We start from the raw sequence: 26861 nt of genomic DNA on the forward strand, positions 1-26861 counted from the left end.
AAGACCCACTGAAAATGAATTTGAACAGGGCAGGAATTTAAATTTGATCAAATTAAAATTTGATCCTGAAGCATTGCATGTTTTTCATTTTGAAATGGATAGTAATGTTACTGTCACAAAGCAAAGATGACAGTGGGACCACAGGGGATCACAACCGTTCCTAACTTTATCATATTCCGGGCTTGATTTATACTGTATTCAGTGCAGAATTCAGGTCCCTGAGAACCTGAGCTCCCTTTTTAAAAACGGAGCAAGGTTCTAGTCCTTATAGATGCAAAGATGCATTTGGAAGTAGGTGGGCAATGTCTGATGAAATCTCAAGTGCCAAAGGGGGAAATGAGTGAAAAGACTCAGAAAAACAGCCAGCCAAGTCTCTTCCCCTTTGACTACCAGAAGCAGACTAAGGGCACAATCCTAACCAGGTCTACTCAGAAGTAAGTGTACAATGGGACTTACTCCCAGGAAAGTGAGGTTAGGATTGCAGCCCAAGAGTCCAATCCTATGCCTGTCTACTCAGAAGTAAGTTCCATTATAGCCAATGGAGCTTACTCCCAGGATAGGATAGGATTGCAGCCTAAAAGTCCAATCCTCTCCCCCACCTTTGCCAATGATACAACCATGCTGATGGAGAATGCGCTGCATCCAATGGTAGGGAAATGATCAGGATGCCTGCCAGAGATAAGTCTATTTTTCACAAACCTCTGGATAGCCCTCCTGGTGGCCAAATGGATCCATGTCAGCTATGTAGCTTGTACACAACTGGGGAGAGAAAGGGTATGAGGCAGCCTGGGAAAGAGGGAATAAGGTCCTACACAAGTTGCTGTTCCACCGCTCCCTCCCCCTCCCCACCCAGAACATGTCCCCACCACTAATCTACCGACACAGATGGACACTCCAGGAGCCGCTACTGCACGTGCCATGCTGCTAGCCATTTGTGGCAATGGCCCAGAGGTGCGTTCTGGCAGCACAAGGCCCAGATAGGATTGGGTTAACAATTGCCCAAAAGAAGCCATAGGTCACAGGTTCTTCTTGGCAGAAAATATTGATTTCATAGTAAGCAGTATAAGTTAGGCAGAACTCTGTGCTTCAGTATGATAGATAGACATCTATCTGCTAATGAACATAGTTTATACTCCCTTTTAAAAGCAACCTTTACTCAAGGCAGTGATGAAGAATGACACCAAAGTAAGAAATTACCTTTTATAGGCTGCCAGGAGTACTAGTCAAAACACTTGCAAACAGCACACACAGAATTCCCATCAAAACTAGCATTGTGTGTCAGTCAGTTGAAAGCCAAGCACAATAAAAACATTTTAAAGCCTGGAGTGTTGGCCTGATGGCTTTCCCTTGGGAAGAAATACCACAGTTGCAGTGATGTCACTGCTTCCTGCCAACTGAATCTAAACAGATGACCAGATAACATGGCCTAAGGGGATGTGTGTGTGTTTGCTTTGTGTATGTGCAGCTTCCTGCAGGATTCCCATGACTTCGGAGTGCAAGGACAGTACTGTTGCAAAAAAGAAGTGCAAAAGCTCAATACGTGCAGGTGACCTATTGTTCCGTACCATGTTCGGTCAGATGTACAATCATCTACCTGTACTGATTAGGAGATGCAACGAAGATTAGTTAGCATGTTGTCTCGGGTCTCTAGCATGATTTCTTGGACCTAGGATACTTGGAGAACAATCTAGGCTGCACAAATGAAGATCCCCACTAGGCTCTGCCCTGTCTGCCACTTTGGGATCATGTAACCCACCCCCATCTGCATTGCAGCCCAACTGTACCTTCCAAGCCAGCAACCAAACATGCCAATACAACGAGTCAAGAAAGAGCTTGTGTGCTTCACATCAAGAACCATATTTCCTCTGAAAGCCTTAACCTGTTCTCCAACGATTATGGAACTATTGTATCTTTTTCCAGAAAAGGACAATATTCCGACTGCTGTGAGCTAACAAAGTAGCAAACATACAGAGAATGTGGAGCATTCTAGTTATGGAATGTTTATAATGAAATGTTTATAATGAAAGAAGGATCCTCAGTTATGGTGTAGGAAGGTCTATTTTCAACCTTGGGCTTGGCAAGGTATTATAAACATCCCACACCAGTGGCATCACTGGGGGGGGGTACGGAGGTGCAGGTTGCACCAGGTGATGAGCATGGGGAGGTGACACCATTACTGGCCAAAATGTTGAAAATTTTTGCATTTTCAAATATACCATCACGTTATATATTGAATTGTGTGTAATTCAATGTGTATTTTCATGCAGAATGTAATGGAACAAACAGCTTTGAAATATCTCTCTTCTATAAATATCCTAGCGGAGGGTGGGACTATGGAGCTTCACCATACCAGGGCATTGCCCTGCCTACTGCATGGGAAGAGGTCCATCATGAAGGTGATGGGCTGGTTTCCCACATCGGGTGTCACAAACCGTAGTGACACCACTGTCCCACACTGTAATTTTTTCCCCCCTGCCTTGTGCTGAGACATTTCACCTTGCCTCCGAAGTAAGATTCTAAATTTCAAAGCAAAATAGAGAATATAACCATCGCTGTTTCAGTCTAGGAATCCAGCACCCAGGTTGAAATGACCATTAATGGCTTGAGAAAGCCTTGAGGTTACTGCAGGCAAGGTTGAGCTGTGACAGTGAAGGCAACTTGGTGGGCTAAGTCCTGGTCAATGACTTTTGCAAGCCTGGCCAATCTTCATTTTGAGTTTTGTTATCACATATGAAGAACAGCACTTATGTTACCACTTCCAGTCTGGCAAGCTTTATGTGCTTATGTTTATTTGAAGCTTAGGAAACATGCTATTAAAGAACCACAAATGTGATGTGGAAAGGGGGCAGAAGATTGTTATATGACGTTTGAAGTTATTTAGAAGGCAGAAATGGGATTAGTAGTGCCAGCAAACACTATCGTATTTATGTGTTTTTTTTCAAATCTGGATTAAATCCCTTTGAAAGACTCTTTATCGAAAGGCGGGGGGGGGGGGAATTGGTTTTCCTCTTTGTAACCTTTGCTGTTGTAGCTTATTGCATATGAATGTGACATTCTGCTTAAATGCTTCTCTCTCCAGACAAATGTTCATTTGAAAAATATTGAACAACAACCTTGAAACTGAACGTGAAGCTTTAGAAAGAGCCCAAGAAATAAATAAATGAGAATTCATGGTGGTGCACCAGTGCTGTAGGTTGCTTTGCAAAGGTTGTCTCTCAAAACATCATTAATGTTTAAAAACTTGATTCAACAAGAGAGATGATCCTCGGTACAAATTCTGGGAGAGATCTGTATGTCATAATCCTTTTCAAGGACTCTCAGATTCTTCTTCAGATGAGTATCCCCATGGGATCAGTGGTAGGGAGACACTTCTGCCCCACTCCATAGGAAATGCCTCCCATATGGGAAAGGCTTTTGTTACTTGCCACCTTGTAAACTCTTTACTGAGGTTCCAAACCACAGAGATGTGGATTACGGCATTCAGAAAACTGCGTAGGCAGGTAGAGACAAGAGCTTTGGAAGGGGAGGGGGATCGAGGGACCTCCCACTCTAGGTAAGAGTGTTCATAACCACAGCCTGACCCAGAAGGAGCATCTGCAGAAAAGGAAGATGAGTCAACATGGCCTTTGTAGCTGCAATAAGAATTGCAGTTTCAGCTGTGGAAACGAACTAAACCCTGGCCCCAGTAGCAATGGAGGCTGGGGGAATTGAACACCCTAATGGAACTCTCGCTTATTAGTACTAGGAGAGACCACACTCGGGGAGTCTGCAGAGTTAAATGATTTGAATCACCTTGACCCTCTTTCTTGGGACTTCAGGATCAGAAGTAGCTATGAAACTGACAACCTAATCCTAACTTGCGCTGATACAGGCAGGCCATGTGGCCTGCACTGGTTCCAGTGCAAGGTAGGTGCCAGCTGGAAGGCGATTCGGAGTAAGGGGATATTTTCCCCCTTACCCTGAGTAACACCCGAGCCACCCATGTGGGGCTACTTGGATCTGTGCCAGCGAAATCACTGGCACAAATCCAAGCAGCCCACGTCAGGCTGTTTGGGCCAGGGATGGGTGTTAGGATTTGGCCTGTGCTGTCGTGGACAGTCCCTTACCCCTCCTGGGCCTTAGCCACCTCCCAGTCTGCCCTCCTCCACCCTAAGAAAACTAGAAGGAAAAAAATGGTTGATAACCCACATGTTAATGCATGCTGATGCCTTTCCTCTGTTATGCGAATCCTTTCAGGTATTCTGAAGACTACTATTTGCAAATAGTTGGAAAACTGCAGAACTGCACATGGAAGAAGAGGCCACAGGAATATGCCAAATTTAAGTAAGTTTGTTGCCTGAATTCTATAAAGCCATCTGCACAGAAGCTATGACAACGTGATAGACTGAAATAATCAAACTATTAGAAAAGAAGCCTTTTTCCTACAAAGCAGGCTGCTGCTTGTTTCTGACTTCTTTGGGAATACAGTGCTGTTTTAAGGCAATTTTCAGTGATATGAAAGCTAAAGAAGTTATCAGCAATACAGCTTTATCGGCATTCGCTCCACATTTATTGACAAATAGTGGAATTCGCCAGAAATAGCTCAGCAGGTTCAATGTTTGAAGTAGAAAAATTGGCACCTCAGTCGCAGCATCGAAAATGCTGTCTGTGTGCAAGGCATTTCCTAATACATATGTTCTGGTTACAGGATGCTCAAACTGTAGATTGTGACCCCACTGGATTGGGACCCAATGTGTTGTTGGTACATGCTGCGCCACAAACAGGGGCGGACCTCCCATGCCCTGCGCCCTGGGGCAAAGGTCCATGATGGCGCCCAACCGCAGGATGCTGCCAGCCCCCCAAGCAAATCTGCACCCCCCACTTACCTGGAGTGCATGGAGCCTCGTGTGACTCCAGGACGCATTGGGGAAGCCTACTGAAGCTTCCCCAGGCTGTTAAACTGTGTTTCTGGGAAACCAGTATAATAATAATAATAATAATAATAGCAACAACCATAAGCACAGTTTTCAACCGTTTCGGGAGTCTCTAAAGGCTTCCCGCACAGTACTAGAGTATTAGAGGATTTCTCAGAAATCCTAATTAAGATTGTTTATATACACATGGACATTATAGTTCCCATCCTTTGTACCTATAGCATCAGAAATGCTATGTTCTGATTTAAGGCACAGTGTCACTGGGACAATGTACTGAGTTTTATGAGCTTTGGATCTTGTCCCTACACTCTGAAATGCAACTGTGCAACAAGAACAAACATTAAACAAAACCAGATATATAGGTTTCAGTCTCATTCCATCATAACTCCTTTGAGTGGGAATGGCGTTTTCCTTGCAGTAGAGTCATAAACCACAGGTATGTGCTGCATAGTAATGTTCTGGAGAATGAATGACTGCATAACTGATGGTGGCCCCACTGAACTCACTGGGCTAGCTTCTCATTGGCCTATTTAGGGTATGGCGTGGCAGAGCATTAGCCCTGGGCTCCACTTGGGTTGCCAGGCACAGACTTACAGTGCAGATGAGCAGGCACGGCAGCACAGCCCCCTGTCCATGTTTCTCGCAGTGTTGCACAGCATCTAAATTGGGCCTGCCCTTCCTCCCGAGGGTCCGTAAGCACAGGGGCAACATGATGACATAGAAAGGTCACATTGCCATGTGCTCCCACAGCTGTAGCTTCTTTCCCTCCTTCTTTGCCAGCTCAAACAACTAACCTGCTCTTTTCTAACTGTGCACACTTTTGCCAGCTAGCTATCTTCTTCCTGCTTTCCCACCCACAGAAGGAATTCTGGGACATTACAGAGCTGCCTCAAGGCATTCTGGAGCATGACCCAGCTGCCTTTAGTGGTTGTTTGGGCAACAATCGATATTCTCAATTAAGGGGTTTGCAGAACATATCCCCGTCGTTAAGTGGCACTTACCTGTATTATTTTATTTTATTTTTTGCAAAAACAACCAACAGATCTAAAAATTTTCTCTTTAAAATAAACTTGGGTTCTGGATTCTGTAACTGGAGTAAAATATGAAAATTAGGCAGAATTGCATGTTAGAAATGTCATCTTTATCCAGATCCAAGGTTTTGGTTTATGCTCTGTGACAAAATTAATGAAATATCTGCATATTTTGCCAGAAGCTCTGAAGGAATAATGTATCTTTAACAAGTTCATGTTTTTCATGTAACTTTTTCTTCAGTATCGCTCTTTTTTTTGCAATTTTCAGAAACAGGATATTAAATTTTTACAGAGATCCTGCTGTCACAACATATCAGAGGCTGGCAAGATCTCTGATCTTTTAGGGCATCTAAGAAAACAGACTTTTTTCTGTTAGCTTGACTACACTGCCTGCTTTTTTTTTTTTGTTTAAATATGAGGGCACATCATGTATTGCTGCACATGTTCCCATGCATGGGGCCAGATATATCATAGAGGCAAACCAAGCTACTTCCTCTGGTGCCAGAATTCCAAGGGAGTATATTTCAACTATGTGACAGCTTCTAACCACACTTTTGGAGAAAGCCCATAGAGACGAAGGGGCAACACCAGGACAAATATGGGGGCACAGGAGGGGCAAAATGCATTTTGCAGTGAGATGCAAGTATCCTATTGTCTTGTCTACTCCCCGAGGCATCTGATGGGCCGCTATGAGATACAGAAAGCTGGATTAGTTGAGCCTTTGGCTTGATCCAACAGGGCTTTTCTTATGTTCATTTCAGGGATGGAGCTTTATTCTGGGTTTCTAAAATAGAAATACATCAACACCTTGACTTTCATCCACTTGACTTTCATAGCTTTGCTCTTTCAACCATTTTCAATTATAAACACATTTTAGATTTAATCCACATGCTTTCCTCTTCCATCCTATCTCACCCAACCATCCATGACATTTGTTGATGTTCTTATCCTCCTCTTCCTCCCTCTCCTAAATTCAGAGAATACACTTGCCTTCTCCTTCTCTTCCTCCCTCTTCTCGCACAGATGCTAAACTCAATCTGTCTTACCTTGGCATTTTGTTCCAGGAGGCACTTCGTTCCAGGAGGCCAAGCGTGCTTCATGTGCACCAGGAAGTGGTGATGGCATCAGGCCTAGATGCCTTTAAAGGGGGATTGGACAAATTTCTGGAGAAAAAAAACCCATCACAGGTTATAAGCCATGATGTGTATGTGCAACCTCCTGATTTTAGAAATGGGCTATGTCAGAATGCCAGATGCAAGGGAGGGCACCAGGATGCAGGTCTCTTGTTGTCTGGTGTGCTCCCTGATGCATTTGGTGGGCAGCTGTGAGATACAGGAAGCTGGACTAGATGGGCCTATGGCCTGATCCAGTGGGGCTGTTCTTATGTTTATTTTTCTTTTTGTTTATTTTTGTTTTACTGGCTAAAATAAATCTACAAGCTAAATAAAGCTATGCTTTGACATTTATCCAATTTGGACTTTCATCAGTGCTCTGCAGTCTGGTCCCTAAGCATAAGAAAGTGTAAGGTTTTGCTATACAGGTGTGCGCCACTTAACAACCGTTCACTTAATGATGGACCGCATATATGACGGTGGTCAAAGCACAATAAAGATGCTCTTAATGAGGAAATCACATCTCCCATAGCCTGCAGCAGAGTGTCTGTTTACACAACAGAGAGCCTCTTAATTCAAAGAAGAGGCAATCTATCTCCAGGAGCCTGTGCAGCCAGCTAGTGTCTGGCAGGGAGTGTTTGTTTACACAACAAAGGCAATAGATTGGACTGGATGTTCACTTATTGACCTAATCACATAACAACAAGGATAGGCGAACATATCCCCATTGTTAAGTGGCACACACTTGCAATTGCATACTTCACATTACCATTCCCATCCTAAGTGGAACTGAGCCTATAGGGAACTGCTCTGTATACAGTGACTGATGATGAACTTTCAGTTTGTGAAAAGTGCCTTTCCTTGAAGTAATCACCAAGCAATGGGGGGGGGGCAGAATGAGCTACTTTTCAAGGGATACTTACCCCCCCAACTGTAAAGACAGTTTAGCAGCATGTTGGCTCATTGTATCTGGGGTCATAATGGAGACGTTTCTGGTTTCTGTTGGCCAGTAAGAGCATGTACATAATCAAGAAGGGAAGAAAATAGAGAAGTGACTATCACTAAAATTGAAAAACAGGATGGAATGTGCCGGTCAACTCACAATCACTGAAAATGCTGTTGCAACACTGCTTAGTATATAAGACAGCAGGTTCAAGGCAGCAAAGAAATCTTTGGGCCAGAGTTTCTGGTACATGAAGTCAGGTGCCAGTAAAGCTACCAGAAAGGAGTTACATCTTTGTTTCCTAATTGTTTGTCCTTGGCATTTGACAACAGGTATTGACACATACAGTTATGAACATCAGTGTAGGGTTTGTGCTTTCATATATAGTAAAAAAAACAAACAAAAAACTACCTCAAGACCTAAAAGGAATAAGAATATGATATATCTTATTAGATAGATCCAGGTCTACAGAGCTTGCGTCCTGAGTACACTTCTGTACTGCAGCGAGTCATGGACTCTCCGCTCACAACAGAAGAGGAAACTGAACGCTTTCCACATGCGCTGCCTCCGGCGCATTCTCAGCATCACCTGGCAGGACAAGGTTCCTAACAACACAGTCCTGGAACCTGCTGGACTCCCTAGCATGTATGCACTGCTGAAACAGAGACGCCTGCGTTGGCTCGGTCATGTTGTGAGAATGGATGATGGCCGAATCCCAAAGGATCTCCTCTATGGAGAACTCGTGCAAGGAAAGCGCCCTACAGGTAGACCACAGCTGCGATTCAAGGACATCTGCAAGAGGGATCTGAAGGCCTCAGGGATGGACCTCAACAAGTGGGAAACCCTGGCCTCTGAGCGGCCCGCTTGGAGGAAGGCTGTGCAGCATGGCCTTTCCCAGTTTGAAGAGACACTTTGCCAGCAGTCTGAGGCAAAGAGGCAAAGAAGGAAGGCCCATAGCCAGGGAGACAGACCAGGGACAGACTGCACTTGCTCCCGATGTGGAAGGGATTGTCACTCCCGGATTGGCCTTTTCAGCCACACTAGACGCTGTGCCAGAACCACCTTTCAGAGCGCGATACCATAGTCTTTCGAGACTGAAGGTTGCCAATACAATGATATATCTATACTAGAGCAGATTTCAAAGGACCAATAAGAATAGTCAAGATAGTAGACAACTGTAATAATTTCATCAATATCTACATAAAGATTAAACTAAACTTGAAACTAGGAATCAACCCTATTTATTGTTCCTTCTAAATATTAATAGGGGTAATGGTAATTATTGATGAATAATTTCATCAACATCTATATAAAGATTAAACTGAACTTGAAACTAGAAATCAACCCCATTTATTGTTCCTTCTAAATATTAATAGGGGGTAACTGGACTGAAAAGCTTTTATCTCTATGTTATTGATTTGGTTTGTTAAGTTCTTTCTGTCACTCATTTTGGTCTATTATTTGACTCCACATCTAAGATTCAAGATGACCGATATTAATTAATGAACAGCTTGAAGTGGTAAGCACTCAGAGAGTGCTTGACATCCATCACCAGCCAATGTTCGCTGACACATCATTTAAAGCTAAAAGTTTGAAATGAGGGGGAAATGTCAATCACAGACCGCAGCCACAAATCAATTCTCTTTGGCTGCTCAGTGAACCACACAGAAATACTAATTAGCCTACATTTTAGTGCAAACTGCTGCCTTTGCAATTCTAGGCTGAACCCACTGCTGAAAGGAAAAGAAGAGCATCTCAAAGCAGAGATACATGTTACAGGCAAACACATAAGGAAAAAGCAGCAAGGGAGTAAGCAACTGTGAGAGACGTGGCAGGGAGAGGGGTAATTCTCTCCAGTCTCACATCTCTTTAAAACTGTGCCCAGTTGTCTCTCCCACCTCCCCTCTGACCTTAGGAGTTCCAGAAGCATTTAGCACATTTTTTTTTAATTATGGGATGGAGTTGATTGAGCTGGTTAGGGAGAAAGGGATTAAGCACTTTCTCTGCCAGTGGAGGAAGAAGGACAGACAATGTGTCACAGGCCATAGTAGCAGATTCTAGAGCCGGTGCCCTAGAAACAGAGCCACTGAACCTGTATGAGTTTCTGGAAGCAAAAAGTGACATCACATAGTGGTCAGTGAGAAGAACAACATTGAAAATGGCTGGTGTACAGATTTCAATAAGGTCTTCTAAGCTAAGTAAGGTCAAGAGCTACTCCCCCTTTTTACATAGGTCAGTTTGGACCCAGTATTCCCAGTGTCTGTGCTTCAAAGGAGGCCAGGAGTACTTTCAAATATGTCATTAGCACAAATAAATGGTGTGGCTGAGATGGAGAAAGTAGCTGGAATGGAGAAATGAAAGTTAGTGGAGGTAAACTAATGAAACTTCATCCGACCATGAATTTGTTCTAGTGGGAAATCCAGTTCATTTCTGGAGTAATGTTCAAGGTGTTTAATATTACCATGCTCACAGTGCACTTCTTTCACAGTGGGGCACGGGGCCCCATTGCAGAAGCAAATGCATGACATCTTGCATAATCTTGGCCCGGCCAAGATGGCAGCACCTGGGAGAGCTGGAAAGAAAAAGCTGCCAGGGACACACCCCTGTGAGTTTGCCATGGCACTGTGGGGTGCCACAGTGCGCATTTTGGAAGCCACTGCCTTAAACCAGATCGGTGTGTCTTTGGGATGCACCTTTAATCACAATTATAATGAAATCTGAGAATTTCCCTAGTAGCAAATCTATAACACAGCACTGGCATGGAAAGCCTTTGGCATTAATGTCCACAAAGAGAAATAACAAAAGTTTCCGTATAATAAACCAAGTTATTTAGGTCTTCATCAGAAACTTAAGGAATATGAATACGCAGAATTTGCAAAAAAAAAAATCAATCATGACATTTGAATACAACTTTTAGAGAGAGTAATATGAAAAAGAGAGTATTAAATGTCAAGACACATAAATGTGTGTACCTTCTCTTAGTGATGGATGGACCGGCTTTGGCTTGCTTTGAAAAATATCTGTGAATACTTGGAGAAACAACTCTTGCCTGGGCTTTTTTAATATTCTCAAGGCAACTTGGAAAAAAAATAAGTGGGTGACACACAGCCGACAAAGATTCACCCTCTGAAAAATCCATCTCTTCTTTCTCAAAGCTTACCTTTGAGAGAATACTGTAAGTAATCATGCTTCATAGCCGGCAATGCCCGGGAGCATCATTTCTGATACAGGATTGGCTTGGAGAACAAGCCATCTCTACGGCCAATTATTCCCCCTACCCCAACACCATTTTCTCAGAGGTAAGCAGGGTCTTTGTTTGTTTGGAAAGCACTGGAGAACTGTAAGAGAGGGTAGGCTAGCAGCAAACTTTATTTTTACCTGAATTCCACAGGATCAGGGCCCATCCCAGGAATGGTGTGAGGCTTTTAAATCTAGATGAGTTCATATTACAGACTCTGCCAACTGTTCTATCATTTCTTTTCCCACTAGTTTTATATTTTTACAAAATGCAGGCATGGAAACTGCAAGTTGCTTTGTGAGATCCATGTGGAGAGGAGGGGCATCTTAATCTCCCCCCACCTGAATGTTTTCTTTTACAATCCCCCTGCTGCTTCCTCTCCCCCCAGCCCAGCCAGAACAGATGGAGGAAGTGCAGCCCAGTGCCAGTCAAAAGATATTAACTGGTGATGTCAGCCTAGCCGAGCTGAACCAGTTAGCTGTCCCCTATCTGTCCAGAACAGAATTACACTTCATTTGCTCTGGCACCAAGCATAACTTGCACTGTTGCATCCAAAGCTAAAAAATCAGCCCATCATCCTCAGTCTGAGTCTATGAAAGAAGAGCCAGGAAAGCAGTATTAGGATATCACAAAAGACATTTGCTCGTTAGATAATGCTGATGTTTTGTAAGCCTAAAGCTGTATCATGCAGCCTGGGTAGTCCAGACAGCTTGTCATTGGGCAGAAATGTTTCTGTTTAATAAGCCATCTCAGAAAAGGTAATGTTATGAGTTTGAGCCTATTTTAAGGAAATCTCACTGTGGCTGGCTTTATGTGCTCTGTGTGCATTTGCTCTAAATAGGTATGTTGTTTTTATGATGTTTGATTGCACGTTGCACTGAGAGTTTAATTAGTAGAAAAACCATGCGTAAGTTTTGTGAAGTTTATAAATAATAATCTCTGACAGGATCTATGGTATAAGGTACATGGGTGTTTCTTGTTGGATGATGGGGACCTGGATTGGAAGACCTGATCACTGGATGTAATGTCAATATAATTAAACCTGAATCTGAAGACCCTGAAACATACCATCAATTTGTCATTTAAAACTAAATTCAGCAATGTTTCTGGGAGAAAAAAGAGATCATTTCAAAGAACTATTTTGTTGTGTCCCTTCTTTCACGGGGGCACTGCATTAATAGTACTGTGTCTGGTTGTTTTTTTTATCACATTAGCTGAACCATAACATTAATTAGAAACTATTCTATTCTCCTGAGTTGCAAAATCCTTCTTTTTCTTCTTTTTTAATGCCAGGCCATTTCTGGTTATATTGAAGCATTCCTTTTTATGCCGGGAGTAATAAAAAGGAAGTGTACACTATCTCTACTAATGAATGTTATCCATCACAAAGGCATTTCATTTCGGATCTTTGTAGAAATCATGGACTTGTGCCGTAAAGCCCTGTAGTTCTCTCCCAACTAGAAGCAAATACTCTAGATTTTTGTTTTTAATGGAAGCAAGCCAAAAATGATTTTAACAACAAGGGTTTGTGTTAAGGGTGTATCCAAAGTGGTCCACTTCCTAGGTCCAGCTTCATGGCCACTACCACATCTCCATAATGGAGAGCCTGGTGGTCAGCGTCAATTTCAACATAAGGCACAATTTTATCCTCTCTGGGAGCTCAGCAAAAGCTTTTCAATGGCGCCATTTTATTATTAATTATTAACAGTATTTATATACCGCTTTTCAACAAAAATCGGTATATTTTGCTTGCATAATTTATGCTGCAATTGGGCACACACCTGGATAGACACACATCCTTCTGGATAATATCAAAGGTCCTTCTTATCAGCATTCCGTTTCTCACCAGGACCAGCCAGATACTTCTGGAAAGTTCAGAAGCCAGACATGAGGGTAATCCCTGGGCATCTTGGCAATGGGATGCCATTATTGCAGGAAAAGAAAAGCTGAAGCAGTATTGCTGTTCAAAGTTGGGTTATTTATTGACTTAGGAACTATGGCTTTGTGTTTGGAAGTATCATTGAAAGAAGAATTCCTCCTACGGGCTTTAAGACCACGTTCGTTAAGTTTGGCTCTTTCTAACATTTCGCTTTAATTTTGTAGGGCATTGTCAAAGGACTAAAATATCACCTAAGATTCTGAAATCACTAAGAGCAAAGATGAAAAAACTCCACCAAAACTCTCTCTTGTTTGCATTTTAGTGAAGTTTTTAAAAATCTTTACTCCTTGGGATTTCAGTGTGTTAGGTCAGTGGTTCTCAAACTGTGGGTCGAGACCCACTACGTGGGTCACGAGCAAATTTCAGGTGGGTCCCCATTCATTTCAATATTTTATTTTTAATATGTTAGACTTGATGCTACCATGGTTTGTGACTGCATTTGGGGAAATGTTACGGACCTGTACTTTGAACAAGCTACAATGTATATTCTTTTCACAATGATAGTCAATGGGACTTACTCCTGGGTAAGTGTGGGTAGGAAAGCAGCCTAGGATTGTTAAAAATTTTCCTGCTTGATGATGTCACTTCCAGTCTTGACATCACTTCTGGTGGGTACTGACAGATTCTCATTCTAAAAAGTGGGTCCCAGGGCTAAATGTTTGAGAACCACTGTCTTAAGTGATATTTTAGTCCTTTCACAATCCTCTACAAAGTTAAGACAAAACATTAGGAAGAGCTAAACTTGATGAATGTGGTCTTAAAACCCATAGAAGGAATTCTTTATTCTGTGATATTTATTGACTGTTTGAATTCATCATCATCTCACCATCTGGCCTTCCATTTTCCTGCTCTTCCCTTTCCTCTCTCTCCCATGTATTTCCTTCTCTCTTTTCTCTGTTCTCCTTCTTTCCTCCTCTCTAGCCTTTCCTCCCTTGTCTTCTCCACCCCCCTTTAGTGCCTCACCAGGCTGTGTTTAAAGGCTGACTCCAGGCCCACCTCTGTGCTCCAACTTACCATTGTCAGCAGGATTTGACTGCAGCCAGGAGTGGGTGGTGACCAGTGATGTCACTGGCTGCCATTCCACTTTCCAGCTGATTGTGGCACTTCTCCAACCCAGCAGGGTGTCTCAGTCAACCATGTACATCACAGTCCCTCTAAACATGGAAGTTCCATTTACTACCATGGCTAATAGGCATTGGCAGACCCATCTTCCATGACATTCTTTTTCTGTGTTAAGAATACACACCTAGACATAAGAATCCCAAATCTTGGGATTGCTAGGAAGTCTGAAGACTTTTGAACAAGCCCAAACTGGATGAAGAGTGTGACCCAAGGAAGCATAATCACACAGAGCATTTGTATTGTGCTTCCAAAGGTTCAAAGCACTGCACATGAATTATTTTGTTGCAAGCCTCACAACAACCCTGTTGCAAACCTCAGGTAAGTATTATTCCTGTATCGTAGCTCAATCTGAGAGAGAGACTTGCCTAAGGCCACCTAGTGAGTTTATGACTGTGGTGAAATAAGTAAGATTTACACTGGGGACACATTAATTCATAGCTCTGTTTCTTTGCCATTGCGCTACACTGGCTCCCAACAAGGAGTTCACATTGTTCTCTTATTACCAACGTTAATAAAAAACAGATTCCGTTTTCCATTTCCTTGCCACCTCCACTGCCTTCATTATCTCAATCTTATTTCTCTCTGTAATTTTGCAGGTCAGAGCTTGCCTCCTGCTGTGATGCGGTTCACAACTTTATCGCTTCTCAAAACAACACCCCGCTGGGAATCAACATGAGTTATGAAGTGGACAATAAAAAGACCATCCACATTACAGAGGAAATATTCAGAATGCTGCCTGAGGTCAGGAGAGCTCCTTAATTGCCATAGATATATCTTTGTTTTTGTTTAATTGTAGTGCTTGAAACCCTTTGGTGTTCCAAATTTGTACTTTCTTAGACCAAGCTTTGTAATCTTTTTCAAACTGGTTCTCAAAAAATGGTTTCTTTGGCATCTGTCTCTCTGTAGCCCTTAGGTAAGATGATGTGGACCAGCATTTCTAAATGTTTGTCCTCCACCACAGCAGTCAGCCTTTAAACATTTTGCATGTTGTTTCCACCTATTGGAAAGACCACCAGAAGTAACTGGCGGTGATGTAATTGCCAATAACTTCTGAGCTGGGAAGCCAGATGCAATGCAGCAAACATTAGTAAGAGACTCAGGGCAGATGGGAGGAATTTTTTTTTTTTTTGAGTGTGTGAAAAGCACACACTGGAGCTCTGCCGGCCAAGCCAAGCCTCCTATGACTGCTTGTCATTTTGCATTGCTGGTCTTGCTATCCTGTGTGTACCACCAGACACCACTTCAAGTAACATCAGTGGTACAAATACCACTAGCTAAGGCAGCACCCAAGCCCTTGTGCTGATGATATTACTGCCTCTGCAGTAAAAGAAATCCTGGAACCACTCTCCCCTCTCCAACATTCCCCCTCGATTATACCCCTGCTTCTGGGGAAAATAGCAATTCTGGGAGCTCTGATCTCAATTAGAACCATTGCAGAGAGAAGGGGTTAAGCATCCCTCCATCCCAGCCATACCCCCGGGTTGGATCTCTCCCCCTCCGCAGCTGATTTTAACAAAAGACATAAAAGGGAACAAATTATGTGTTTGATGCAATGTGTAGTTTAGTCCTGCGATATCCAGGGAGGCGTATTCAACATTCAACAGCTGGTATGTGCAGACAACACTACCTCATGAATTTCACTTAATAGGTATACTTTTCAAAACAAATAATAAAAAGGAATTCATTTCTAATGAATAGAAATATTGTTTTACTTACATTTCACATCTACTACCCCAGCAATAACATCAATTAATATGTTAACTGATAATATTAATATTAACAGCAGTAACATCTATTAACTGGTTTTCTTTTCAGTCGCAACCTTTGGAGTATCCCTTCAAGCACTGTGCCGTGGTTGGAAACGGAGGGATTCTGAAGAACTCCAGTTGTGGAGCAGAAATCGATAAATCTGACTTTGTATTTCGGTGAGAAATTTTAAACCATAATGCAATTAAAATGCATGAGAGAGAGAGAGAGAAAGAGAGAGAATATCGTAAGGTATTATGTCCCTTTATTATCCAGCCCTTCCTCTCTCTCACACATACACACACACACCATGCCCTTTTGCCTGTTTTTCATTGATCATGCCAACAAAATATTCAACATTTCTCCTTAAAGACAGGTGCCTGCTTTGAAGGATTGCACTACCTACTTAGAAATACGGATTTTGTTTGTACAAGTAGGCTCATAGGGCAAGTTTCAAAATAGCATTTCTTTTTTTCTTAGATTTGCTTTCTTAGTGTTCCCTTGAGTCAGGATCATTCATATGGATATCCCCAATCACATCATATTGGAGAGATGTGCAGAGAAAGATGTGCAGGTGTGCAGAGAAAGATGAGTCTACCTTTAGTAGTTTCCAGGAGAGATAATTTGTTATGTGTAGATTTTTCCACCTTTGCAGAATATACCACTCCTGCCAAAATTTCTTCTTCCGCAAAACAAGGAGTTCCATCACCAGATGTCAGCCTGGTCACTCAGGAATTGACCTCTGTCCCCTTTGCATTTGGTCACCCTAAAGGTCTGTTATATGGGAATTGTTACTTTTCCTAAACATACCTTCAAGTACAAAGGGTTGAATCCAAATAATCCCTTATTCCAGCGGGAGTTCTTTTTCCTCAGAGGAAGTGAACCTTTGGATCCAATATTTGGATTAATGCTTTGGATTCAAAGTATTAATTCTAATTCTTCATGAGTTGTGTGAATCTTCAGCCTCCTTGTGAAAGGTGCTTAGGGCTGAAATTAAGAACATAAGAACAGCCCTGCTGGAGTAGATGAAAGGTCCACCTAGTTAACAGTAGGGTATAACATGAGTAGCCCTGCCCTACTATTCTGCCCCAGCAACTGGTATTTAGTAGCATTCAGATTTTGAACCTGGAGGTTGTCATGCCCAATAGCCATTGATACTCCTATCTCATATGAATGTAATTAATTCTCTTTTAAAGTCCCCTTGGAAAGCAACCATCCTGTGAAATTCCAGTTTTGTGGATTGTAACTTAATTATGAGGCATACCTTTGAAGCTTAATTATGTGTGTATGGTATTTAGACGCCACACTAAACTTGCAATCCAATGTAGACTTACACTTATTGATTCCCGTTAAATACAGCAGCACTTATTTCTCTGCACAAATCTTTCAGATTGTGCCCTAAGTGATAATACTGTAATTGCCAGGGACAGTTTTAATTGCTCTTTTATTTTAGTGCTTATTTAGTGTGCTTATTTTTAAACTTGATTTATTGGTGGTGTGTTTTTATCCATTTTATTGTTCTTGTTCGTATTTATAGATTTTTTTTAAAATAAACCACTTTGCAGATCTCGATTTAAATGCAGGTTAGACGGGATTTAAATAATACAGTCAATCTGAATGTTATGTCAACAGAATATTTGGAGTGGACCTTAAATATAGGTTCTTGCAAAATTCCAGGTGCAACCTTCCCCCAACCATAGGAAGTGTCAGTCAAGATGTTGGCAACAAAACAAATCTTGTGACCATTAACCCGAGTATTATAGCACAGAAGTGAGTATGACTGCAAGCTTGTTGTGACTCATGTTAAATTGCTGAATTATCCATTTATGAAACTGATTGCCATGTCACCACAATGGCCAGTGAATTCCAATTGCTTCATTAGAGATCCCAAGCTCCTTCTTAACCCATTTTTGCCCAACCAACAGGTGTACACATTTGGTCCCTGTTGCATATATGCAACGTTGGGCAAAAATGACTTGGGGCCCAATCCTATCCAACTTTCCAGCAGCGGTGTAGCTGCAATGCAGTCCCAAGGTAAGGAAACAAATATTCCCTTACCTTGAGGAGGCCTCTGTGATTGCCTCCCCACCACAGGATGCAGCACACACCCCATTGGCACGGCATCACTGGCACTGGAAAACTGGATAGGATTTGGCCCTTAAAGGGCAACCTAAGGCACATCAAAAGCCCTATTTGTACTTTTGGAAAGAGCTGAACTTTCAGTGAAATAAGTAGAATAGCCTCGTGTTGTTTGGTTCCACCAGTATTCAGTTACAAGACAAGGGCAGTACAGGTCCAGCCTATTTATACACAGATTTTTTTATACACGAATTTGACTCAACACGAATGGCCCCTGCAAATGAGAAAGAATGTGCTGATCCCTGGAGAAGGGAGAAAATGCATCCCTTTAAAATCAGTTTTAAAAACTGTTTTAAAAACTGAACAGTCCTTTAACAACAGCCTCCTTAATGAGACAGAGAGAGAGAGAGAGAGGGCAGCAGGCTAAAAATCCATCAATCCTTCCCTCTCCTAAGGACCCCTCCCTTCCCCCAGCAGAAAGAAAGGCGATCATTTTGCATTGCTGAGTGAAGTGCTGATGGGTTGTCTTCTTAATTACTCTTATCCTAGATTCAAAAGGTCAGCAAGGCTGTTTTTCAATCACTGGAGCAAAGGAACTTAGTTTTTTTTAATTGATTTGCTATAGTGCGTTTTTTTAAATCCAAGTGAGTGCTTGGAATGGAACCCATAATTAGTCTCAACCTGTATTTCTAAAATTATAGCCCCTGCCTAAACAGCAGGGTTCATTACTGGGCTTCCAACATCTCAAGGTTTTGCATCATGTTCAGCCTGCTTTCAAGATCCTGCCATGGCTCCGTACTGTCTCTGGAGCTATTTTTATGCTATGGGCATTTACTAAATATATGCCAAACAAGCAGAAAAGGAGCAATTGTCTTCTTAGCAATCTCCATTTGCCTGGTCATTGCCTTACAAAAGTGTGTTGCAAGCTTGCAGAACTGGAAAGCAATTCCATGTATATCTATTAGTATGCCAGTTCTGCGCATGTCAAAATGTTTCCCTTAAAACAAAAATTCCTTGCACCACTTCTTGTAATTACAGAACATTAATTGATTAGTTCTTTCATTATTATAGTCTCAACTCCAGTAACCGATACTAAAAGAAGTCCATTTTGTTTAAAGAGCCACATTTATACATTGTCCTTTTCTTTTTCTTACAATGCCCAATAATTTGTTCAAATGTTCTTATCCAGGACTGGGCAACCCAATCCTGAGCTGCCTGGAGTGTGGGGCGGCTGTGGCACCAAAATGGCTACCATGGCATCCTGAATGCAACCGGGCAGCCCACAGCAGCTCCTCGGGGGAAGGGGACTTTGGTCCCCTTCCCCTGGGTAAGGGAAGTAGCCCCACAATGGGGCTGCTTGATTCTGCGGAGGTTCTTCAGCTGGTACAGAATTGGAGAGTCCTGTGTCAGGCTGCGCAGCCCCACTTGGGGCTCAGGATATGATGGAGCTGAGCTGCACTGGTCCTGCCCTCTTCCTGCCCCGCTCCATCCCCATCACACTTTCCCTCACCCTCCCCTGGCTTCCCCACCCCAGAAAGTCTCCTCCGTGCCAAACCCCACACACCCACTCACCTCTCTGCCGCCCAGTGTTCTGGGCATCCGCTGGGCGGTGGACTGCCAGCCTCTCACCAGCACTGGCCCACCACAGGCTCAGTGCTCTGGTGCTCAGCCACCGCTAACCCTCACAAACATACTTTATGGCACGTTTGTGATGGTGTGCACCAGCAGTAAGCCAGCACGCTGAGCTCAGGATTGGGCTCTCAAGAGTGGCGTAGCTAAGGGGGTGCAGGGGGTAGCAGTTGCACCAGGCATAAAGCTTTAGGGGGGTAACAAGCTGAGCTTGACACTACTGACCAAAATTTTGCATGTTTACAGATATAACAAGCTGAATGAAAAGAAGGCCACTTTCCTGGAAAACATTGCCAGCTACGGAGATGCTTTTCTCCTGCTACCAGCCTTTTCCTTCAGGGGCAACACTGCCACTTCTTTCAAAGTCCACCACACTCTGAGAGAATTCCATGCCAAGCAGAAGGCCATCTTCTTCTACCCCAAATACCTCAAAAGTCTTGCCCAGTACTGGAGGACTAAGGGCGTCAAAGCCTACCGGTTGTCTTCTGGCTTTATGATCACTAGTGCTGCTGTGGAACTGTGTGAGAATGTGAAGCTGTACGGCTTCTGGCCCTTCTCAAAAAACATAGACGGCACCCCAATCAGCCACCATTATTATGACAACCAGCTCCCCAAACCCGGCTTCCATGCAATGCCCAAAGAGTATAATCAGATCCTTCAGCTTCATGGAAGAGGTATCCTCAAGCTGCAGTTGGGCAAATGTCTGACTGACTAGTCCAAGGTAAGTCTACTGATTTGAATGCCCAGCATTGATTAAGCAAGGACAGCCCTAAACTTTATACAAATGCTTCAGTACTACACATGAATTGTTAAGTGAAGTTGGCATATCTACATCTCAGTCAATTGCAAATCCAGGAGCAATATAAACAAGGGAAACAACTTAACCCTGAAGGCCCATCTGAATAAGGACTTCACCAAGGCTAACACAGAAAGGATCAGATGGGCTTTCCAAGGGAGGGGGTCTAGTTGTTGCTATTGAAAGGGCTCACACCAACCATATGTGAGTGGGAAGTGGGGCAAAGCCTCACCTAAGGAATTTAATAGGTGGGCAGGATCATGTGGGAACAGGTGACCTTTTAAATACCCTGGTTCAGAACAGTTGAGGGCTTTAAATGTGATGACCAACACTTTCAATGGGGTCAGAATCAAACCAGGAGCCAGTACTCATCATATAATAATGGGGGGGGGGATGTTATCATCAGTACCACAATGGCAACATTTTACCCCAGCTGCTGTTCCTGAGCGGTCTTCACAGGCAATCTCACATCTTGCAGAAGTTCAGCCCAGCTATGACCATGGCCAGATCTGTGTTCTTCAGAAAGTGTTTCAACTGGCACAGGAAGCAAGCAAGGCTGTGTAAAAGCATTCTTGGCCACAGCCACACCCTGGACATCTAGGAATAATACTGAGTTCAGAAGCACTCGCAAGCTGCAAATTCCATTCTTCAGAAGAAGGGCAACCACATCCCCTACCGGCTGAATACCCAGTTCCAGACAGATTATCCCACTGACCAAAAGCACTTTGATCTCTTCTGGATTAGGGCCCCAATCCTATCCAAACCCACCATGACCAATGCACAAATACCAAGGAGGCACACTGCTATGGTGGTGGTGAGTTGCAGAGGTCTCAGGGTAAGGGAGTGTTCACACCGTTACCATGGGATAGCCTCTGCTTTCCCTATGGATCTGTTTTGCTGGCACAGAACCAAGGAGAGTAAGGGAGAAGGGCAGGGGATATAACCTCTCATGGGAGTGCTGCCAAACCAGGCACCTCCTCCTGGATCCTGACGCTTCAATGGCAGAGTACACATGCCACCAGCATGGCCTTTTGAATAGGATTGGTCAGTAAGTGCCTGGTTAGCCTGCTCCAAGGCCATCATAGCCTCTAGGCACTAATTTCAAAACCTCTACAACCTCACTGGAATCTGGTGATAAGGAAACATTTCCAGTAATTATATCTGCTACATTTACATACGTGACCCTATAAGGGGAAAATGGAGCATTTTCCCGGAGGGCAAAAAAAGAGAAGGCGTTTCAATTAAAGTGGTCAAAATGAATGACATTAAATTATATCTGATTAGTTACCGAATGTCAAGGAAGCAATAATGGGTTTTAAATTGAGACAAAGCTGAAGTGACATGGCCAATTTTTCTTTCATCAGTAAGCTGATGCCAACTGATCTATTAATTTGCACTTTTTAAGCTGCCCCCGCCCCCTTTAACCCAAATGCCATGGGTTATTTTGTGTATTGGCTGATTTGCTTGCAGATAAATAACGACACTGTCTTGTTTCAGTTTCAGAGCAAGGGTTGCCAAGCAGAGAAAAGTTGTGCACCTGTCCAGTTCAGTGTTGGATTTGATCAAAAGTCAACTTGTGCGATTAAACTGTGTTATTATAATTCAAAAGTATTTTGCATTTAAGGATGGCAGTCTTTTTGTTTTAACGTAGTGATGTGTGTGATTCTAGATTCTTGTAATCTGCCTTTTTACATAAACAAGATTTTCAAAACCCAGAATATTCACTCTAGTTAACAAAGCACAATCTCAGGGTGAGAGCAGTCGATGTTTGTAAGGTTCTAGCTTTCCAAAATTGTTATATTTTCTAGGTACGTCTTATTTTATTACTGCCGTCTAAGAGGATCAACAGCTATCTACCTTAGTAACTTGGTATTATATGACTGCCCCCCCCTTTTTTGCTAACCTGGAAACAAGTCTACACGGTTGTACATATTTAGCTATGTGATCCTTCTCTAGCAGGCTAAAGTAGTCCAGCGGTACAGTTTTACCACCCTGTTTATTATTGTGTGAACTAGACTGTGTTCTAAATAATGAGTTTTTTGTTTTAAAACACGTTGTCCAAAGATTAATTTAAAAGTAGAGAAGTGGGTTGATTAGGCAGCTGGTCCACCTGCCCATAAATTCTAGTATCTAGTATTACTTGACAGTATTTGGTCTGTTCGTTTAACCCGTTTTTTCCCAGCCCACAGGTGTACACATTTTATTAGTGTTGCGTATATGCAACATTGAGCAGAAATGGCTTTTAAAGCTAGATCTGCTCCAATTGCAGAAAGCAAAGGGTTGGAGATCTTTAAGCAGAGGCTAAACAGGGATGTTGTAGTTGAGTACTGCCTGCAGTGGCAAGGGGTTGAGCTAAATGATCTTGTAGGTCCCTTCAAACTCTGTGATTATACAACCTAATTCAAAGGTCAAAGCAGGCGTGTGGGTAAGGATGGCATTACCCTCCCCTTCGCTCACCACTCTGAAGCTTAGCTTTGGTGTGATCTGTTCCCAAGGCAAATTTTTCTCAACTTGGGCTCTGACACTGAAAGTGAGCCCAGTGCGGAGAAAATTTCCTTGGAGGAGAGATAGCAGCAAGGTAAACCATAAACTAGGGGAGGATCCTGCTTTCCTTTCTGCTTGAGGAATTTACGCACATTCTTTACACACAAGACAAGCAAAAATTAATTTCTTAAGGTACATGAGTGACTACAATTGTCTAAGCAACAAATGTACTGCAAAGGTCTTTAAACCATAAGGTCCCATGGTCTCAGGCCCCATCTTGTATTCCTGTGAACTGAGACATGTTTAAGAAGATATATCTATATCTAGTTTATACATATTTTATAGATCTTCAAATCTGGCCTTCTAAGTTTAAATTCTTAATGTTCATTTCATCAAAATACCTATTAGAATTAAATTATTTAAACGCCTTGATTAAATTTTTTCCTATTAACGCGAGGCAAGGGAAAATAAGTTACGTATCATTATCTAATAAAAACGGTGCTAAGGCCCTTGGGCGGCAGTTTTAGACCATTTGCAAAATTCTATTAATCTAGGAAGGAACACCTCCCCAGCAACCAAGGAAATCACTTTCCAGATTGACTTTCTCTAAAAAAGAATGACTGAGGTGGCCCTTGTTTATATTGTCATCAGTATGGATATAAGAATTTCAGAAGTGGAGGTTAGTTATACAGTATTGATCTACAGTAGTTATTTGATTTTTCTCTGTAAACCGCTTTGTGAACTTTTAGTTGAAAAGCGGTATATAAATACTGTTAATAAATAATAATACAGTATGTGACTTCAGCCACCAAATGGAATATTGTACCAACCATATATGGCAACCAACCAGGAACTCAATAAACTAATTTTATTTGGAGGGATTATCAGATTGGGATTGCAAGAACAGGTGGATTGTTATACATCCCAAAGCATTGAGTTCAACCTCAGAGGCCCTTCTTCTGGTCTCATCTTGAGGTGAAATTTCTTTGGCAGACACAGTGGTGGCATTCTGGAATGCTCTGTAGCAGGGGTGTCCAAACTTTTTGGCAGGAGGGCCACATCATCTCTCTGAAACTGTGTTGGGGGCCGAATTAATTTACATTTCAAATTTGAATAAATTTCCATAAATGAATATATTAGAGATGGAACTTGTATGAGTGATTGAAGGTCTTGCAATAATAGCTCAAGGCCTATAAAAGTTCTTGCACAAAGCAAAGCCAGCCTTTCCTTCACTGCCACTGCTGTATCACAAATGTGAAACAGCAAGCAGTGGAGGAACCCTTGTCCCACAGCTCATGCGGGAGGTCAAACAGCCATCTTTACACTGAGAGCAATTGCGTCGGGCCAGCGCAGGCTCCAGCAAGTCTGCAGAGGGCCGGGTGCTCATTGAAGACTGGGAGCTCCCCACGGGCCGAATTGTGAGTCCCTGAGGGCCGCAAGTGGCCCCCGGGCCAAGGTTTGGGCACCCCTGCTCTGTAGGGAAAGGTTTGGATTTGGGCACTAGGGAAAGACCTGCTTTTCACTGCTGACACTGGACGGTCTGTACCCCATTGACAAAAATCCCACATGCAAAGTGTGTTTCTGTGGGGTGGGGGAAGGGGCAAACACACATATGCACAACATGGTAGGAGGTCCTTTTCCAGGCTATTCTGCGCAAATCCCACCTGTCATAGTGGCAGGTACGTTGCAGTTACATATAGTTGTGTTATTTTAAAAATCATCCTATATACCACAATGAGCAGTTTCACACAGCTTGGTTTGCCTTTCCTTTTGGTATAAGTGTCTGCTGAAAGGGGTTTGTGTGTGTGAATGTACACGCATGCATCATATGTCACTGAACCCTCAATCCAGCAGCAAATGGCCCTCTTTACCCAGCAATGCATCAGCTACTACCTCCCCTTCTCCATCAGCCCCAAAGCATCAGCCCCTTCTCCTCCCACTGCCTGCATTAGGAAAGGAAATGGAGTAGAAGAGGAAGTGTAAAGGAGGGGAGTAGGCCAGAGTGGGTTTGAATCCAGGAAGTGGGATGAGGAGGAATGGATGGATACAGGCAGCCCCTGCCTAGCTAGCCCTTGGGATGACCCACTTCATCAGCCTTTTGGAAGGGACAGCCCTACAGAGGCTGTGATGAATTCATCACAGCCCCTGAATTCCTACAGCCGAACAGAACCTGTACTGAATACAAAATTCAGTAGCAGTTACTTCTGAAAAAAGTCTCTCTTAAATGAATTGCCACTCAGCATTTGATGCTTTAAAAGCTCATTGTTGTCCATTTTCAAATATGTGTCTGACTATAATCCTGTAGGAATAACCTCTCTTTCGGTGTGACGTATTGGGAGGGGTACAGTACCACTTTTTGGTTTCCAGTTTTTGCTTTACTAGGAGGACAAGTGTCGGTCATCAGCCTGACAAAGTCACTGATGCTTTGCACTGAAGTGCCTCTGTGTCAAAGGCTGTTTTGCTTTTCATGGTTCTGATGTATCTGTTGGATGTTGCACCAATTAGATGTGAACTGAAATATTTTTGCAATTTTTATTTGGAAATAAAAAAACTTGTGATATTCATTATTTCTACTGGATAGTTCACATACCAACACCCCCTATACCTCTTGAATCATCAACCCTTGTCTAAAGGTTGTCTGCCCTGATCCTGAACACTTGTAATGCCAAATGTTGCTGTCCCCCAGTGTGGCGCTTTGCCTTACCCAATGCCACCTCTCTACCTGGAGGGACAGGCTGCCTCCATTTGTCCTCCTGTTCTTCTGACACTCTAGCCCAGTGCTCTCTTCTTCTCCATATATCCTTTCTTTTCAAATCCAGGGAGTGGATGGAGGAGAAGTGGGGGATACAAATGAGCAGGAGGATGGAGGCAGATGGTAGTGTCCCTGCTGCACAAGGCAATGATATCAGTTGGCCTCATAGACAGGCCAGCCCTGATTAACAGTGAGTATTTTTGATTCCTGCCCATAGGGGAGCACTTGTAAGATGGAACTGGAAAGAACAGTGTTTTCAATACTGAATGCGTATTTGTTGGATATGCTAATTGAGCCACTGGTCCATTAATCATCCTGCCTTTATATAATTAACTGAAGAATTAGGAAGCTAAAACAAACTTTACACCAACTCTGTGCAGGAGGCCATCTAAAAAAACTGATTTCATAAAAATGTTTCTCTTGTTCAAACAGCACAGAGATGTTAAACCGTTCTTGAGAAAATTCTCCTAAGCGCATCCTGAATCTTGAGATGCAAATCAATTGTTTACCATGCCATCAGCACTGAATACCCTTTTCACAGGAGATGTCGCTGATTAAAATCTGCGGGAAAATATTCATTTGCATGGCTTAATTAATTAATGCTTGCTCTCAGTAATAGTGGGGGGGAAATTGATAAGAGCATCTGCTTTGATGGTTTTAAAAAAATATGTTCTCTATGCATTAGTAGTCTCAGTTTGGTATTAAAATAGTTTGGGGTGATACAGAAACCTGGGCCCACAATCCAGAGGACCCAGAAGAAGTTTGATGTGGTGTTTTGGCTTGAGCACCAGCCACTCACTCCCTTGCGCTGCACGGCAAATTACATCTAAGTTAATAAATTATAAGCTTTCTTTCCATGCTGTGCTTGATTGCAATCAACTTCCAAAAGAGACTGGCTGTGACATTAGATCAATCAAATGGAGTGCATTCATGGGGTAAACTTCAGAAGATGAGACCGGCTGAATCAGACCAAAAGTCAACAATTTCCAGCAGTAGCCTGACAGATGCAGCATTGAGCCTCTGAACCTGGAGATTCCATTGAGCTGTTATGGCAGAGCCATTGGTAATCATTTCCTT

At 42.8% G+C, this 26861-nt stretch overlaps 1 protein-coding gene across 1 annotated transcript in view; it reads left to right on the forward strand.

Annotated features, from left to right (window-relative positions):
- Window positions 1-23357, forward strand: part of ST8SIA6 (ST8 alpha-N-acetyl-neuraminide alpha-2,8-sialyltransferase 6) — a 46418-nt gene extending 23061 nt beyond the window's left edge. The window contains exons 4-9 of the mRNA XM_066628752.1: window positions 4237-4323; window positions 14895-15039; window positions 16114-16223; window positions 17722-17814; window positions 19999-20473; window positions 22046-23357. Of these exons, the coding sequence (XP_066484849.1) occupies window positions 4237-4323; window positions 14895-15039; window positions 16114-16223; window positions 17722-17814; window positions 19999-20467 (904 nt within the window). The 3' untranslated portion in view covers window positions 20468-20473; window positions 22046-23357. The remainder of the gene's footprint in view (window positions 1-4236; window positions 4324-14894; window positions 15040-16113; window positions 16224-17721; window positions 17815-19998; window positions 20474-22045) is intronic.
- The last annotated feature ends 3504 nt before the right edge of the window (window positions 23358-26861 follow it).

Source organism: Tiliqua scincoides, chromosome 5, assembly GCF_035046505.1.
Source record: "Tiliqua scincoides isolate rTilSci1 chromosome 5, rTilSci1.hap2, whole genome shotgun sequence".
Lineage (NCBI taxonomy): Eukaryota > Metazoa > Chordata > Lepidosauria > Squamata > Scincidae > Tiliqua > Tiliqua scincoides.